Genomic DNA, 19,335 nt, shown 5'->3' on the forward strand with positions numbered 1-19,335 from the left:
TTCTCAGCAATAGAGGAAGTCCCTTTTTAAATGTTTTATTTCACGAAGCTAATTTTAACTGTTGTTGCTTTCCAGGTATCTGTATTGGAAATACTGACAGCCGCCATTTTGTCAACTTGACTCACAGCATCTATCGTTTTAGCCCTTTTCAGTTGAAACCTGAAGATTTGGGAAGGTAGGAGGCCAATATGTACTAAAAGAGATATTTTCAATGTGACCTGTGTTTGTCTTTTTTTCCATCATTTATTAAAGGACACAGCATTGTAGGTTCAACTGCAGTGATTATACTGTACGAGGATTGGACACTAAGCAAAATGAAATAATGCCAGCTACATCTAATGGCTATATTCTTGTATCTGCTATGAAACACAGTTGAGCTTAGTATCCTGAGGAGGCAGGATGTCTCTATCCAATTCTGCTGGATCAAGACTTCTTGAGTTGGAATTCTTTTACTCAAACAGCTGTAGACATTTTTATGCCAGATACATACCTAGACAGTGCTTGCACTTCATGAGGCAGTCTGCATAGTGCATCATGCCAGAACACGATACTGTTTGTTCACCACAACAGTTGTCTTCCGGTTACAAAACCACCAAATCTCTGTTTCCAGGCTGGCTTAAAAGGCTTACCCTCACTTAAAGCGGAAGTAAATCCATCCATTTAACAGTTTAAAAAAATAGTTAAATTTCCGGCACGTGCTGGAAATGTAACACTCCCATTGGTTGTGCTCTCAACCAAACTGTCAAATCATGCAGTGGCTGGTGTCATAGCCGATCATATGTGCAGCATCATGGCAGTTGTAGATTAAACAGAGACCAAGATGACAGTTTCCTTGGCTAAAAACAATAGGAGGGTTTACTTGCACTTTAAGCCCCTTTGTTTTCTTGGTGCTCCCTGAGGTTGAGCACATTGGACTGTGAGTGCACGTGGACTGGGCTGTGAGTGCATGTGTGTTGCGAGTACCTGTGTATTGTCTTGTTGAGAACCTATGTATTGAGTATTAGTGTCTGGAAGCTAATTGTTAGTTAATTTGGACAGAGTATAACCCCCAATCCCCATTAAATTAGTGGGTACGATGCCTGATGGGTGTGGAGGTGCGACTTGGTGTACATCTTGCTGCATGTATGTGTTCCTTGATCATCCGATCGAGGGCAAACACTGCTGTGCAAAATGTAAGCACACGTTTCCCTGGAAGCCCAGGTTCTGAATCTAGGGAAGCAACTGTTAACACTGAGACGTCCCTCTATACTAAAGGAGAGTTGGGATTGTACCAGGCAGGTGCCGGCAGGAACCAGCACAGAGGCGGGTGGAGATAAAGAGGGGCAGGCACGAAAGCAGAATAGACCATTAGGAAGGATAGAGGGGAAAGAGTCAGGGAGGCCGGTCCTGGGCTGAAACATCCCAATAAGTACACCCCATTGAGTGACATTGGTGAAACCAGTCAGGGACCAGCACTGCTGGAGCTGAGTGACTCCCCTAGCTGCCAGGGGAATAACTCCTCCAGTGAGGGTGGGAGTAAAGCCACGGGAAAGGAAAGACAGATTCTGATGGTATGGGACTCAATTCTTAGGACAGAGAGGGCAATCTGTCACAAAGACCCAAAGCGCCGAACTGTATGTTGTTTACCGGGTGCTCAGGTTCGGTGCATCACGGATCTGGTGGACAGATTACTGGGGAAGACTTGGCTGTCATGGTGCACGTTGGCACCAATGACAAAGTCAGATGTAGATGGAGTGTCCTAAAAAAATATTTTAGGGACTTAAGAGCTAAATTGAGGAAAAGGACCTCCAAGGTGGTATTCTCAGAGATACTACCCGTACTTCAAGCCACACCAGAAAGGCAGAGGGAGATTAGGGAAGTAAACAAGTGGGTGAGGAGCTGGTGTAGAAAGGAGGGGTTTGAGTTCTTGGAGAACTGGGGAGACTTCTCAGTTGGTTACAAGCTCTATAGAAGGGATAGACTGCACCTAAATGAGGAAGGTGCAGATCTGCTGGGAGTGAAGATGGACGAAAAGTTAGCGGGGCTTTTAAACAAGGCCGGGAGGGGTGGGTCCAGAGGTAGAGATAGTCAGCGTGGAACATATTCCAGGAGGTAGTATTGGGGGCATTATTGGTAGGTTGACTAAAGCACCTAAACCTGAGGTAAGTATAGTAACAAGTCCTAGTTGCAACCCCAGAGCACCCAATAAGGAGATAGTATGCGACCGGCCTAAAATACGTGGCATGTTCACCAATGCCAGGAGTCTGGCGGACAAGATGTGAGAACTAGAGCTACTGTTGTACGAGGAGGATTTTGATTTGTAGAAATTACAGAAACTTGGTTCAACAGCTCTCATGATTGGCTGGCAACCGTTCAAGGGTATTCCCTATATCGCAGGGATAGAGAGGGTAAAAAAGGGGGAGGGGTATGCCTGTATATAAAAAATGATGTACAAGTTAATGTGAGAAATGACATCAATAAGGGAGCAAGGGAGGAGGTGGAATCCTTATCGATAGAGCTACAAAGGGAGGAAACTAAGGGGAAAGTAATAATGTGAGTATGCAATAGGCCCCATACCCAGAGGGAGGAGGCGGACCTCCTATCATAATTTGGATTAGCGGCAAGAATGGGAAGTGTCATTATATTGGGGGATTTCAGTTATCCAGACATAGACTGGGTGGAAGGAACCGCGCATTCATCTAAGGCTCACCAGTTCCTAAATGTCTGGCAGGACAATTTCATGGGTCAATTGGTAAATGCACCAACTAGAAACAAAGCGTTACTAGACCTACTGATTACCAATAATTCAGACCTGATCATGGATGTGGAAATACGGGGCAATTTGGAAAAAAACTATCACAGGTCAATTAGTTTTAGTATTAATTCACACAAATAGGAAACATAAGGGGAATACAAAGACACTGAATTTCAAAAGAGCCAACTTCCCTAAACTATGATCCTTGCTAGAAGATAATAATTGGAATAAAATCTTAGGAACAAAGAACACAGAGGAAAAATGGGTATGCTTTAAAAGCATATTAAATAAGGGAATTAGTGAGTGCATCCAATGGGAAATAAATTTAAAAGAGCTAATAAAAGTCCTGGGTGGCTTAACTCCAACGCAAAAATGCATATAAAAGCAAAGGAGAAGGCCTTCAAAAAATACAATGCTGAGGGTTTATCATCAGCATTCCAACTTTACAAAGAATGCAACAAGAAATTCAAGGGTGCAATCAGGGCGGCTAAGATAGAACACAAAAGGCACATAGCGGAGGAGAGTAAAAGAAAATCCCAAGTACATAAATAGTAAGAAAGGGAGGTCAGATCATATTGGTCCCATAAAGAATGATGAAGGGAATCTGGTTACTAAGAATGGAGAGATGGCGAAGGTATTGAATTTATTCTTCTCCTCAGTCTTCACGAGGGAAACGGGTTCAGTAACCAAAACTGCAATATTTATCCTCATGACACATCACAGGAAGCACCCTCATGGCGAACAGAGGACAGAATTTAAAATACTTGAAAAACTTAACATTAATAAGTCACCGGGTCCAGATGGCTTGCACTTGAGGGTCCTTAAGGAACTCAGTCAAGTAATTGCCAGACCATTGTTCCTAATATTTATGAACAGTCTACTGACTGGAATGATACCAGCTGATTGGAGAAAAGCCAATGTAGCACCAATATTTAAAAAAGGGCCAAGATGCATCCCTGGGAATTACAGACCAGTTAGCCTAACATCAATTGTATGCAAGCTCTTGGAGGGGATGGTAAGGGACTATATACAAGATTTTAGTAATGACAACGGTATCATTAGCAGTAATCAGCATGGATTCATGAAGAATCCTTCTAGCCAAACCAAAACTATTAACCTTCCATGAGGAGGTGAGCTTCCATCTAGATAAAGGAAGGCCTGTAGACATGGTGTATCTGGATTTTGCAAAAGCATTTCAAACATTTCCCCATAAATGTTTACTGTACAAAGTAAGGTCCGTTGGCATGGACCATAGGGTGAGTACATGAATTGAAAAGTGGCTAAAGGGGCGAGTTCAGAGGGTAGTGATAAATGGGGGGTACTCGTAGGGGTGGAAAGTGGGGTCCCCCAGGGTTCTGTCCTGGGACCAATCCTATTTAATATATTCATAAACGACCTGGAGGATGGGATAAACAGCTCAATCTCTGTATTTGCGGACAATACTAAGCTAAGCAGGGCAATAACTTCTCTGCAGGATGTGGAAACCCTGCAAGAAGATTTGAACAAATTATTGGGGTGGGCAACTACATACTTGCCTCCACTGTGCAGCTCGTTTTGCACAGAGTGGCCCCTGAACCTCGTCTTTTGGGGTCCCCTGGCAGCTCTTGCGGCTCCTCCCCACATCAGATAACCCCCTAGAAGAGTGTGCCCATAAGGGGTTACCTTATGGGCATGCTCCCGAGTCCAGCATTTGCGTCTATAGACACGAATGCCGGACTCGGCCCTGCCCCTGGCGCTCGCGTCATTGGATTTGATTGACAGCAGTGGGAGCCAATGGCTGTACTGCTATCAGTCTATCCAATCAAGAGCCGTGACCCCATGGAGAGAGAGAGAGAGCGCATCTCCGCCGACAGAAATATGGGGCTCAGGTAAGTAAAACGGGGGGGGGGGGGGGGGGGTGTTCACTGCCAGGTGTTTTTTCACCTTAATGCATAGGATGCATTGAGGTGAAAAAACATGAGGGTTTACAACCCCTTTAATGTAGAAAAATGTAAAATAATGCATTTGGGAGGCAAAAATATGAATGCAATCTACTCACTAAGGGGAGAACCTCTGGCGGAATCTAGGATGGAAAAGGACCTGGGGGTCCTAGTAGATGACAGGCTCAGCAATGGCATGCAATGCCAAGCTGCTGCAAGCAAAGCAAACAGAATGTTGGCATGCATTAAAAAGGGGATTAACCCCCGATAATTCTATACAGGTAACGAGCTGAGATTAGGAGCACTCTCTTGAAGGGAGTGCTCCTAATCTCAACTTGTTACCTGCGTAAAAGACACCTGTCCACAGAAGCAATCAATCATATAACAATCTCTCCACAATGGCCAAGACCAAACAGCTGTCCAAGGATGTTGGGGACAACACTGTAGACCTACACGAGGTGAGAGGGTGACAACAGTTGGTGCGATTATTCGCAAATGGAAGAAATACAAAATAACTGTCAATCTCCCTCGGTCTGGTGCTTCAAAGCATTTTTTTTTTCTTCAGAGATGCACCAGATTTTGTACTCTCCAGTTTTAATAAATCAACCCCACTGTGTCCAGAGTCAGACATCTGCTACTAATCACAACAGGGACGGCTGAGTAAAGACATTCACAGCTGGAGAAGATACCTCTAATCCTTGTTGAAGTGTATGTGAGCTGGAGAAGGAGCCAAAGGGGGAGTGGTGGAGAGTTATATTCACATTACCATGCGATTTATTACAGTATATGAGGTGAGAGTTCTGGGAGACTGACTGTTCGAGAATGAATCTATTTATGAAGTTTTACATGGCTACTGAGCAGCACTGATTTGCTTTTTCATCACCACACCACCTCTGTGCACTACCTCATGAACATTTATCACCCTTGTGCTCAACGTTCTCCATAGAAGATGAGTTATTCTAATCTCTCTGTCACTTACAAGTGAACTAATTTTTATGTGCCCATATACACATTTTTCTGGCATTTTTGCACATGCGATTTATTTTTTCTACTTTTTTGCCTATTAAGTGGATATTTGTTTCTATTTGTGTACATTTTCATGTCCCTTGTTGTAATCAATTTTTGCACAGTTCCTTCAACTTTTATATGACGTTTTCACTCCTTCTTGACTGCACATGCAAGATCTCACCTCGTGGAGTTTCAATGATAACGGTGAGGAATCAACCCAGAACTACACAGGAGAATCTTGTCAATGATCTCAAGGCAACTGGGACCATAGTCACCAAGAAAAAAAATGGTAACACACTACGCCGTGAAGGACTGAAATCCTGCAGCGCCTGCTAGGTCCCCCTGCTCAAGAAAGCAACATGTACATGCCTGTCTTAGTTTTGCTAATGAATGTCTGAATGAATCAGAGGAGAACTGGGTGAACGTGTTGTAGTCAGAGAAGACCAAAATCAAGCTCTTTGGCATCAACTCAACTCGCTGTGTTTGGAGGAGGAATGCTGCTAATGACACCAAGAACACCACCCCCACCATCAAACATGGAGGTGGAAACATTATGCTTTAGGGGTGTTTTTCTGCTAAGGGGACAGGACAACTTCACCTCATCAAAGGGACAATGGACGGGGCCCTGTACACTCAAATCTTGGGTGAGAACCTCCTTCCCTCAGCCAGGGCATTGAAAATGGGTCATGGATGGGTATTCCAGCATGACAATGACCCAAAACACACAGCCAAGGCAACAAAAGAGTGGTTCAAGAAGAAGCACGGTCCTGAAGTGGCCTAGCCAGTATCCAGACCTTAATCCCATAGAAATAATGTGGAGGGAGCTGATGGTTCAAGTTACCAAATGTTAGCCTTGAAATCTTAATGACTTGGAGAGGATTGCACTGAGGAGTGGGACCTTCTGAGATGTGTGCAAACCTGGTGGCCAACTACAAGAAACGTCTGACCTCTGTGATTACCAACAAGGGTTTTGCCATCAAGTATTAAGTCATGTTTTGCAAGGGGTCAAAAACGTATTTCACTCATTAAAATGCAAATTCATTGTTAAAATAAACCTACCATTAAAATTATAGACTGATCCTTTCTTTGTCAGTGGGCAAATGTACAAAATCAGCAGGGGATCAAATACTTTCCCCCCAGTCTTCATCCAGGTCAGCCCTTGAGAGATGGAGTTCCTCCCCCCATCAAGAAACACATTACAGTCTTTTAAGGCGGTCCCTCTGGTCCCTGGTCAGTCCTAGTGTTTCCTCCATCTGGAGGAGACATGTTGCCTGAGCGACCGCTGGAGGCTCCATCTCCCAAGGGCTGAGCAAGGGCATGCGTCTCATGGCTGAAGCAGGGAGAGTGGTGTGTGAGCCTCTGGGCTACCGGATTGCTGGGCAGAGGTTGTCGGATGTGCAGCCGCGGGAAACCCTCCTTAGGCTGCGGGCAGGAGGTGACCCGGATTCAGGCTTCTGTGCCCAGGCGTGGAGAATTTCGACAAATATTAAATCTAAAACCCCTGAATCAAGCGATACAATACAAGAAATTCCGCATGGAATCCATGTTCTCAGTCGGGAACCTTCATGGCGACCATGGATCTTAGGGATGCCTACCTCCACATTCCCATAGGAGAAGAGTCCCAGAGATACCTAAGATTGGCAGTGGAGAAAGAGGAAAACAAGTATAATTTTCAAAGCAGGACTTTTCTTTTTGGGCTATCCTTGTTACTGAGGATATTTACCAAAGTCCTAGCAGAAGCCCTGGTCCCTCCTGAGGTTGAAGATGACAGTAGTGCCTTACCTAGACACCCTGCTCTTTGTGGCACCTTTGGAAGTACAGCTGGTAAAAGGGCAGAAGCCCAACTATGGCTAAAGTCATTAGGATGGATTTTAAACATCGAAAAATCCAACATGTGTCCTACTCAGAACATACGATTTCTGGGATATCTGCTCAACTCCACAGAGCAGAAAACGTCCCTACCGGAAGAAAAAGTTCAAGGCCTTACCAGGAGAGTGAGTTCTATACAGAACAACCTCCCAATATAGGTCAGAGAGCTGATGTCGATTCTGGGTCTAATGACTTCAACGATACCTGCAGTACAATGGGCCAAGTATCATCTAAGGCATCTACAAACCTTTATCCTAAAAGAATAGCAAGGATATCTGGACAGAACACTCCTACTTCCAACCTCGGTGAAAAAGGTCGCTCTGGTGGTAGAGGGACCACACATATCTGAACCAGGGTCTAGCATGGTCTTTCCCAATCTCACGGAAGTTGACCACAGACTCAAGCATTTAGGTTTAGGGAGCCCACCTAGCAGGTCAGCCTGCTCAGGGGAAGTGGTCCCCAGAAGAAGCTCAGGTGCTTATGGCAATAGCCAAAGCTATAGAACACTTCCACAACCAGCTAAGAAGTCAGCACACCCTAGTCCTGTGACAACCCCATGGCAGTAGCCTATGCAAACAAACAGGGGGGCACGAGGAGCCCCACCTTAATCTACCTCTCCAACCAAATCTGTCGATGGGCAGAAGTAAATCTACTTTCGCTGGGAGCGGTCCACCTAAAGGGGGAAAACAATCAAGTGGCTGACTTCCTTAGCTGTCAAGAGATCTCCCAAGAGGAGTGGGTATTACACTAAGAGGTGTTCAGGGAAATTACAGCCCGCTGGGGAATGCCAAAAATAGATGTATTTGCATCCCGGGAAAATACCAATGTGAAACGTTTCTACTCGCTAAACCTGCAAGACCCGCCTCTGGGGATGGAAGCACTTCAAAACCCATGGGATTTCAAGATGTGCTACGCCTTTCCCCCAGTACATCCGATTCCTCGAGTGGGGAAGAAATTCCTACAGGAACAGACAAAACTGATACTGATAGCACCATATTGGCCCAAGAGAGCCTGGTTCTCTCAGCCTCTCAGTCTCTCAGCAGAGGAGCCTTGGCTACTTCCTCGCAGGGATGACCTGATGTGTCAGGGACCCCTAACAGGCCTAAAACAAGAAAGCTTCAAATTGGCGGCCTGGTTACTGAGGAAGACATCCAGAGATCGAAAGGATTCTCAGACAAAGTGGTGGCGACGCTTTTGAGCGCCAGGAAGCCCAACACCAGGGCCATCTACAGAAAGACCTGGAAAAAATTTAACAGCTGGTGTGCTGAAAATAACAGACAAAAGATGGATACACACCGACTATTCTAGAGTTCCTACAGCAGGGTGCTGATAAAGGTCTAGCACTAGGTACGCCGAAGGTTCAGATAGCAGCGCTTTCAATATATCTAGAATAGACACTACAAGAAGTCCTGTTGGTCGCTCTTTTTTGCAGAGAGTTAAGTACATCAAAATACACAAATAAGCAGCGCTCAATGGGACCAGTGAATAAGAGAACTATTATAAATAATATACTTAATCAAGTTCATTTATTGAATGCACGCTAATGTTAAAAATTAAAAACCACAAACTGTCAGATGAAAAAATGAGATAAAAAAAATAATAAAACTTAAAGAAAAAACTCATCGTCATCATTGAAGTACTCCGAAAATTAATAATACGATACCGCCAAAACTCCAGATGACAAGGGGTTAATGTCAGCAAGTGTGTTCCAAGTACTGCTCTGGAATGATAGACCCAATGACTCAATGTGCAGGGAGATTCAAAGTAGAGAGATACCGCTTCCTATACTGCAACTGGTGGCTTAATTATGGATGTCAGTCTCGCTCTAACTCGAGGAGGTGTATTGTAGACCGTCTCTCCACTGGGCATCCACGGTAAGCGAGATCATCAGGCAAGCTGGAATCCAGCGTCCTTGAGGGCGCTCTCGACAGAGTCTAAAAGTCCGGAAGGCAGGGTCAAAGCAATGTCATAGCCGGATATGAGGAGTCAAGATGCTGGGCAGAACGCAAGCTTGATGTTGCCGTGGCGACCCTGACTTACATGTTTTATGCGCCTGCGCTTTGTCAAAGTCTAAGTACAGACCACCCAAGACACAAAGATGTCCCACATGGGATCTGTCAGTGGTACTGAGGGGGATCATCAAAAGCCCCTTTGAGCCTCTACAAGAAACATTTTTACGCCTGCTGACATTCAAAACTGTCTTCCTTGTGGCTATCACTACAACAAATAGAATAGGAGAACTCCAGGCTCTGTCTGTCAGAGAGCCTTTTCTCAAAATTCACAATGACAGAATCGTTCTTCAAAATGATCCAGGATTTACATTGAAAGTGACGTAAACGTTTCACAAATCCCAGGATATAATACTACCTTCATTTTGTAGTTCATCGGCTAATAGTAAAGAGCAAGAACTAAGCCTTCTAGATGTTAGAAGATGCCTACTTCATACCTTGAAGTCACCAATGAGTTCAGAGCATCAGACACTATTCGTCCTGTACGTTGAAAAACAAAAAGGTAAACAAGCGTCCAAGAAAATGCTAGCCAGATGGATCAAGTCAGCTATACTGGAATGCTATGGAGTTATGCAAGTAACACCACCAAAAGATCTAAGGGCTCATTCTACAAGGGCTTCAGCGGCCTCGTGGGCGGAGAGGGCGGGAGCCACCCCGGAGCAAATTTGCAGGGCAGCAACTTGGTCAAGATTTTCTACCTTTGTTCAACATTAGACTGGATCTGATATCCAGTCAAGACCAGGCTTTTGGTAGGAAAGTCCTCCAAGCCGTTGTCCCACCCTAGTCTGGTGAGTAATTGGTTATCCTCTCAAGGGCTGACCTGGAAGACGACTGGGGGAAAAACGGAGTTAGTCTTACCAGTAACTCTGTTTCCAGTAGTCTTCCAGGGCAGCACGATACCACCCTAATGTTTAACCTTGTGGGGTAGTGTTGTGTTTTATGTCTTTTATATTCCGGCCTTTGGTTCTCTTGGATGACCAGGGACCTGAGGGGATCGCCTTAAACTAATTGGAAATGCGTTTCCTGTTTGGAGGGAGGAACTCCATCTCTCAAGGGCTGTCCTGGAAGACTACTGTAAACAGAGTTACCGGTAAGACTAACTCTGTTATTTTTCCCTCACTGTAACTGGGCCATGGCATCGAAGAATATAGCCAGAGTTGACAGATGGGTTCTTCTGCTCAAGTAAGCAATGGGCCCAGGACTGGGGCTCACCTTGCAGGAGGGAGATGACAAAACCTACCTTTGTAGCTTCAAGTGAGAAGGTTCGAGGCTGTAATGCAAAGTACAGTTCACAGGCATTACGAAACTCCCTGAATTTACTGCGATCACCCAAAAATCTTTCTGGAGTCAGAACTCTGGGTTCTGGTGGTAGCATCACAGCAGCAGGTGCTGAGTTTGGTAAGGATAATGCTTGGATGCATTCCTCAAGCCGGTTGTAACCTTCCTGCAGGTTCTTGCCCGCTTGTGTGAGTGCTGCAAGATGATGACATAGTTCATCCGTGGGAGAGGTTCCTCGTTCAGGCTCAGACATGGCTGCTTTGTACAATAAAAAAATCGCAGGACAGCCTGTAAGTCATGCTAGCAGTAGAGCAGGTGTCCACGCTGGGCAGATGAAGTCATCAAGGGTCTTCAGTAAAGCAGGCAGTGGAGTGAAGTAGACTAGTACTGGCATAGTTCTCTACTCCAGAAGAATGTTGCAGCAAGGTCCAGTTGCAGGGGCCTCTGAGGATGATCACAATTCAGTGTCTGTCTTTGCGTTGGAGACCTGACAAGATCAGCAGCGATTGGGAGACCCTCCCAACTGTTGTCAAACCAGCCTGGAATGCAGCTTCAAACATGCAGAAACTGTGGTGTGGCACTTGAACTCCGAGTCAGCTTATCTACTTTAATCCCTCCATAGTAGTTTTTAATCTGACATGCAACTGGACCTCTAAAGGCCCGTACACACGATACGGAAACTGGATGGAAAAATTTATACAAAAGCTGGATGTGCAGACTATAAAATTTGTCGGATGTGAACTCAACGTCCGATTTTCGTTTCATTAGTATGGTTTTCGTATGAAAAAAAAAATCGCAAGAGCAAGACTAGGCATGCTCAGAAATGAAAGAATACATACAAAACTATTCAACATATACAAGTCTGATTTGTTGCGCTGTCAAGAAAATAGTAAATATAAGCAGCTAACACAATATTGTTGGGTGCAATAAAAAATGTATGGGGTATAGGTGTAGCGCTATAGAATGATCATATTAAAAAAGTCCATATTTTGAATAATGAGGAAAATCCCAGGCTTAAGTATTCTGAATCAGTTCATGATAAATCTCTGTAGACGTGAAAGGAGAAAGAACCCCTTACCATCAGCAAGTGGGTTAAACAGCATAGCATTATTAGATGGTATCCACGTTTCCCATAAATCGAAGAAATTCCTCTCATTGCCCAGAGGTCCTCACTGCATTGATAAAACCAAAATTAAGGTATATGCCTTTAACCAGAATGGTTATGCCATAAAGGTACACTCCGGAGATGTAGCAGGATATTTTTATGTAAGCATGGGGATGAGAAAGGACAAACTCATTGCGCAAACATCCCAAGAACAAATTTATTAATTAAAGGCTCACAAATAAAAACTCACACATGAGAAGAAAGGTTAAGGCAGATAAGGAAAGCGAGAATATAATTAACAAGTTAATTACAAACTGCGCTCCTTTTGAAGTGCAAATACAAAGTTAATTAAAATTAATAAAAAACTCCCATGGTGAAGTAAGCCAAAATATTTAATAGGCTAAAAACAGGCTAAAACCGCATTACCCACAGATGGGTTCGTGCAGGCATACAAACAAAAAAGCAGGAAAACCAAGTTGCGAGCGGAAGTGGCGTGTCACGTTCGTTACGACCGACCGGTTTCGTCAGTGCGTTCTGACGTCATCAGGGATGTCATATGTATCCTTCCATTCTATATGTTGTGAGTCTCAAAATGAACTTTCTCTCAATGAGTTTGTCCTTTCTCATCCCCATGCTTACATAAATATCCTGCTACATCTCCGGAGTGTACCTTTATGGCATAACCATTCTGGTTAAAGGCATATACTGTACCTTAATTTTGGTTTTATCAATGGAATGAGGACCTCTGGGAAACGAGAGGAATTTCTTCAATTTATGGGAAACGTGGATACCATCTAATAATGCTATGTTGTTACAGACATTTGGTCATCTGAAAATCTAAGCTTGTGTACGAGGCTTTACTATCCACTGCCCTACATCCTCCTGACCTCTGTACACTGTACAATAGTAACAAAAGGTAGTGTATGGACTCTACAGTATATCGGTCGGTACCTTGTCGGTCTGTCAAGTTTTCTAGAGCAAGCCTTCTGGCAGAATTGGTTTGATGCATAGGCATTCTAGTACTGCCGGGACATTGGTGGCCGGCATATAATGTGTAGCACTACCCCCATGGGAGTCGCTAGTGTCCCGGGTCTCCACTGCTGCACAGCTAGTCACACAGAATTTCCTTCATGCATTCCAATGCAGGAACCAGTCCTTGGCTTGTTTTTGATGTTTTATTAGGGGCTGATAACTTGAATGGGGAAGGGAATTATGGGATGCCCAACTTGACAAATGTCCAGAACTATGAACAAAAAGGGACAATTCCTCCCTATTTACAAAAAGTCCATTTTTACTTCCTCCTGCACAAACTTGGTTTTTAAAGCACCTGCTGCTCACGCTTGAAGAAACTAACAGTTTTGTGTTCACTCAGCAAAGGCCCATTACAGGCAGGAACTCTCAGTCCCTTGACAAAGTAGTGCAGTGAGCAAACAGCATGACATTGCTCCTTCTGTTTCCCTTGTGGCCACTGATCCCAGCTCCACTTGCTTGCAGAAATTGCTAGCCCACCTGGCTGCCACCAGCCACTCCTGGGTGATCTTCCTCCCAGTCCTCCCGACTGGCACATAGTTACATACTTATTCAGGTTGAAAAAAGACACAAGTCCATCTAGTTCAACCAAAAAAAACAAACAAACAAAATAACTTCCAATCCCATATACACAATCCTTCACCCACAGTTGAGCCAGAGGAAGGTGAAAACCCCCAGCAAAGCATGCTCCAATTTGCTACATCGGGGGAAAAAATCCTTTCCTGATCCCCCAAGAGGCAATCGTTTTTTCCCTGGATCAACTTTACCTATAAATGTTAGTACCCAGTTATATTATGGAGGGAGTCTATTCCACATTTTCACAGCTCTTACTGTGAAGAAACCTTTCCATATTTGGAGATGAAATATTTTTCCTCTAGATGTAAAGAGCGCCCCCTTGTCCTCTGTGATGACCTTAAAGTGAATAACCCAACACCAAGTTCACTATCTGGACCACTTATGTATTTGTACATGTTGATCATATCCCCCTTAATCTCCTCTTCTCAAGAGGGAAAAGATTCAGTTCCTCTAATCTTTCCTCATAACTGAGCTTCTCCATGCCTCTTATCAGTTTGGTAGCCCTTCTCTGCACTTTCTCCAGTTCCCCAATATCCTTTTGAGAACTGGTGCCCAAAACTGAATTGCATATTCCAGATGAGGTCTTACTACTGATTTGTACAGGGGCACAATGATCTCTCTCTCTCTCTCTCTCTCTCTCTGGAGTCCATTCCTCTCTTAATACAAGAAAAGACTGCTCGCTTTTGAAACCGCAGGTTGGCATTGCATGCTATTATTGAGCTTATGATCTACCAAAACCCCCAGATCCTTCTCCACCATAGATTCCCCCAGTTGTACTCCCCCCTAGTATGTATGATGCATGCATATTCTTAGCCCCCAAGTGCATAACTTTACATTTATCAACATTAAACCTCATTTGTCAATTTGCTTGCCCAATTAGACAGTGCATTGAGGTCAGCTTGTACATTGGAGACATCCTGCAAGGACATTATTCCACTGCATAGCTTAGTGTCATCTGCAAAGACAGAAATTGTACTTTTATTCCCAGACCCTATATCATTTATAAAGACACTTCCATGGAGATTCCCCAGGGCAAGGATGAAGACTAAGCCCACTGCTGTCTTTGGAGAGCACTATTACAGCTGACAGTCTCTCCCTTGTGTTGTCCCTGTTCAGTGCTGATCTCTACTCATTGTTTGTCTTTGCTTTGTCCTGCTGCCTCTCCTGAAGGTTCTCCTCCAACTGTCTCCTGTGGTGGGATCCTTCTAGGCCAGCTATGCCGAGCCTCCAGCCCCAGGTATCACCTCTCCCCAGCAGGGGGTCTCCTCAAGGGCCACCGGCAGCCTCTCCTCAGCACTCCATTTTCATCTTCCACCCGACTCTACCTCTGGAATGGCCCATGTCTATTTATCGGTTTGTCTCTGCCCTCTGCCAGCCCACATCTGGGGATTGGCTGAGGCCCCATAAATATTCATGGCAGCTCCTCCTAACCCCTAGTTCTAGAAGGTTCTCTAACTTTCCAGACACCAGGGGGAGGCACCAGAGAGCTGCTAGGATGCGTCACCCTGCCCTGAACTTTAGTGAACCCTGACCCAATTAAGACTCACAGGCTGTAACATGAGTCAGGTACATTTTCCTACACTGCCATTTCTAGTACAACACACTAGAGCAGGGGTGTAAAACTGGCGGCCCTCCAGCTGTTGCAGAACTACAAGACCAATCATGCTTCTACCTGAGGGAGTCATGCTTGTAACTGTCAACCTTGCAATGCCTCATGGGACTTGTAGTTTTGCAACAGCGGGAGGGCTGGCAGTTTGACACCTGTGCACTAAAGCAGGGGTAGGCAACCTTCGGGGGATGGAGATCTACTTGAACAACACTGATGAAGTCAAAGATCACCGGGCATAGTGTCTCTCTCCCCCCCCCCAAAAAAAAAAAGACAGTAAGACCGACCCCCCCCCCTTCTTTTTTTGTGACAAATATAAGTAGTACGAGAGTGCAGATTTTAGGAGTGTGTTATGCAGGGTTCGAGAATGTGTTGCACTCAGAATGCAGGGTTCAAGAGTGCGTTGCGCTCAGAATGCAGGGTTCGAGAGTGCGTTGCACTCAAAATGCAAGGATCAGGAGTGCCATGCACTCAGAATGCAGGGTTCAGGAGTGCATTGCGATCAGAATGCAAGGTTCAGGAGTGCATTGCGATCAGAATGCAAGGTTCAGGAGTGCGTTGCACTCAGAATGCAAGGATCAGCAGTAGGCTGCTCTCAGAATGCAGGGTTCAGCAGTGCGTTGCACTCAGAATGCAGGGTTCAGGAGTGCGTTGCACTTAGAATGCAAGGATCAGGAGTGTCATGCACTCAGAATGCAAGGATCAGGAGTGTCATGCAATCAGAATGCAGGGTTCAGGAGTGTGTTGGGATCAGAATGCAGGGTTCAGGGGTGCATCGGGATCAGAATGCAGGGTCCGAGAACGCATTTCACTCAGAATGCAGCATTCTAGAGCACGTTACAATCAGAATGCAGGGTTTGAGAGTGCATTGTGCTCAGACTGCAAGGATCAGGAGTGACGTGCACTCAGAATACAGGGTTCAGGAATGCATTGCGCTCAGAATGCAGGGTTCAGGAGTGCATTGTGCTCAGAATGCAAGGATCACGAGTGGGCTGCGCTCGGAATGCAAGGATCAGGATTGGGCTGCATTCAGAATGCAAGGATCAGGAGTGGGCTGCGCTCTCAATGCAAGGATCAGTAGTGGGCTGCGCTCGGAATGCAAGGATCAGGAGTGGGCTGCGCTCGGAATGCAAGGATCAGGAGTGGGCTGCGCTCGGAATGCAAGGATCAGGAGTGGGCTGCGCTCGGAATGCAAGGATCAGGAGTGGGCTGCGCTCGGCATGCAAGGATCAGGAGTGGGCTGTGCTCGGCATGCAAGGATCAAGAGAGGGCTGTGCTCAGAATGCAAGGATCAGGAGTGGGCTGCGCTCAGAATGCAAGGATCAAGAGAGGGCTGCACTCAGAATGCAGGGTTCGAGAGCGCATTGCTCTCAGAATGCAGGGTTCGAGAGTGCGTTGCACTCAGAATGCAGGGATCAGGAGCGCGTTGCACTCAATGCAGAGATCAGGAGCGCGTTGCACTCAGAATGCAGAGATCAGGAGCGCGTTGCACTCAGAATGCAGGGATCAGGAGCGCGTTGCACTCAGAATGCAGGGATCAGGAGCGCATTGCGCTCAAAATGCAAGCATCAGGAGCGTGTTGCGCTCAGGATGCAAGGATCAGGAGCGTGTTGCGCTCAGGATGCAAGGATCAGGAGCGCGTTGCTCTCAGGATGCAAGGATCAGGAGCGCGTTGCTCTCAGGATGCAAGGATCAGGAGCGCGTTGCTCTCAGGATGCAAGGATCAGGAGCGCGTTGCTCTCAGAATGCAAGGATCAGGAGCGCGTTGCTCTCAGAATGCAAGGATCAGGAGTGCGTTGCACTCAAAATGCAAGGATCAGGAGTAGGCTGCACTCAGAATGCAGGGTTCAGGAGTGCTTTGCGCAAGGAATGCAAGGATCAGGAGCGCTTTGCGCAAGGAATGCAAGGATCAGCAGTAGGCTGCTCTCAGAGTGAAGGGTTCAGCAGTGCGTTGCACTCAGAATGCAGGGTTCAGGAGTGCGTTGCACTTAGAATGCAAGGATCAGGAGTGTCATGGACTCAGAATGCAGGGTTCAGGAGTGTGTTGGGATCAGAATGCAGGGTTCAGGGGTGCATCGGGATCAGAATGCAGGGTCCGAGAGCGCATTTCACTCAGAATGCAGCGTTCTAGAGCACGTTGCAATCAGAATGCAGGGTTTGAGAGTGCGTTGTGCTCAGACTGCAAGGATCAGGAGTGACATGCACTCAGAATGCAGGGTTCAGGAATGCATTGCACTCAGAATGCAGGGTTCAGGAGTGCATTGTGCTCAGAATGCAAGGATCACGAGTGGGCTGCGCTCGGAATGCAAGGATCAGGATTGGGCTGCATTCAGAATGCAAGGATCAGGAGTGGGCTGCATTCAGAATGCAAGGATCAGGAGTGGGCTGTGCTCGGAATGCAAGGATCAGGAGTGGGCTGCGCTCGGAATGCAAGGATCAGGAGTGGGCTGCGCTCGGAATGCAAGGATCAGGAGTGGGCTGCGCTCGGAATGCAAGGATCAGGAGTGGGCTGTGCTCGGCATGCAAGGATCAGGAGTGGGCTGTGCTCGGCATGCAAGGATCAGGAGTGGGCTGTGCTCAGAATGCAAGGATCAGGAGTGGGCTGCGCTCAGAATGCAAGAATCAAGAGAGGGCTGCGCTCAGAATGCAGGGTTCGAGAGCGCATTGCTCTCAGAATGCAGGGTTCGAAAGTGCGTTGCACTCAGAATGCAGGGATCAGGAGCGTGTTGCACTCAGAATGCAGGGATCAGGAGCGCGTTGCACTCAGAATGCAGGGATCAGGAGCGAACTGCGCTCAAAATGCAAGCATCAGGAGCATGTTGCGCTCAGGATGTAAGGATCAGGAGCACGTTGCTCTCAGGATGCAAGGATCAGGAGCGCGTTGCTCTCAGAATGCAGGGATCAGGAGCGCGTTGCACTCAGAATGCAGGGATCAGGAGCGCATTGCACTCAGAATGCAGGGATCAGGAGCGCGTTGCACTCAAAATGCAAGCATCAGGAGCACGTTGCGCTCAGGATGCAAGGATCAGGAGCGCGTTGCTCTCAGGATGCAAGGATCAGGAGCGCATTGCTCTCAGAATGCAAGGTCACGGCCTACCACGCGGTGTACAACATTCCAAACAGGCCGAGAAGGGCCTAGCACTGCTTGCTGTTCATCGGACATGTATCCAGCACCTCCTCAAAAGTCCGACAATCCGCTCTTTGTGCTTCGCATCAGATGATCATCGCAAAGGGATCCGCTGCAAGGACGTCTCTCCGGGAGGCGCTGTTCGGAAGGCATTGAATCGGCTTGGTCGTGGTGAGAGGGCAATTGCCCACCATTGCAAACCTTTCTTTGTTGCTTCACTGGGACACTGTGTACAGACAGCTTTACCCTGGGGACACACTTTACTACTTCTATTTGAACACTGTACATAGACACCTGTTACGACAACCAGTCCAAGAAATACCATTGCCTTGTTACTGCACCTTATAGGATATAGTTAATGAGCTCCGACTGCCGGCGAAGATCATCAGTCCTGCAACTAGGACATTGCTGTCATTACTACTTAAAGGGCCCTCACACCATTCTTGTTTGATTGATCTCTCATTAGGATTAAAAGTTAAATAGGCGGGCCTGGGTTCCCCCTTTAGAAGTCTTGCCAGAATTAGTGCCTAACTCTTGCTTATCCTTTCAGGTCATGTTCAAGTGGTACTCCATTTTACTTATGTGTATATAATATACTGTTATTGCTAATTTGTCTTAACTTCTTCTGCTGAGTCAGGACTGTTATCCAAAGCTCAGTGGATCTATTACCTCCTCTTTGCAATCTACTTTGAGTTATTCCAGTAAATGTTATTAGGATATAAACTCACCAATTTGTTTGACTTATTACTTTAAGGTGGTGCAAAGATGTCTGAACCCAGAGTGTCAGGTGGTTTGGAATGTTCACAGGGTCATGGTGGTGCAGATGAGCAGGTAAATCCAAGCAGTCCTCAAGGGGGTCGTGCTACATTTGAGATTAGAAAGTGGGTGAGAGCTCTGGGCCCAGGACACCGGGCCTACATTGTGGAAATGGAAGCTGAGTACGACCTGGACCAATTCAGGGTGCTACTGGAGTGACAGGAAGAGATGCCTGTGTGCTTTCAGGAGGAAGAGGTACGTCTAGCCAAAGGGGTGATTGCTAGAGTGATCCCACTTAAAGTGGGGGGAGAACATGTTG

At 46.2% G+C, this 19,335-nt stretch overlaps 1 protein-coding gene across 4 annotated transcripts in view; it reads left to right on the forward strand.

The window, feature by feature from the left end:
• The window catches only part of PM20D1 (peptidase M20 domain containing 1), a 387,280-nt gene that overhangs the window by 338,290 nt on the left and 29,655 nt on the right, over positions 1 to 19,335 (forward strand). For all 4 annotated transcript variants that reach the window (XR_012241709.1, XM_073615882.1, XM_073615880.1 and 1 more), the window contains one exon: positions 76 to 175. Coding sequence is in view for 3 of the 4 variants with exons in the window: in XM_073615882.1 (XP_073471983.1) it covers positions 76 to 175 (100 nt within the window). In the remaining variant the exon portion in view is untranslated. The remainder of the gene's footprint in view (positions 1 to 75; positions 176 to 19,335) is intronic.

The sequence above is a fragment of the Aquarana catesbeiana genome, linkage group LG02 (assembly GCF_042186555.1).
Source record: "Aquarana catesbeiana isolate 2022-GZ linkage group LG02, ASM4218655v1, whole genome shotgun sequence".
Lineage (NCBI taxonomy): Eukaryota > Metazoa > Chordata > Amphibia > Anura > Ranidae > Aquarana > Aquarana catesbeiana.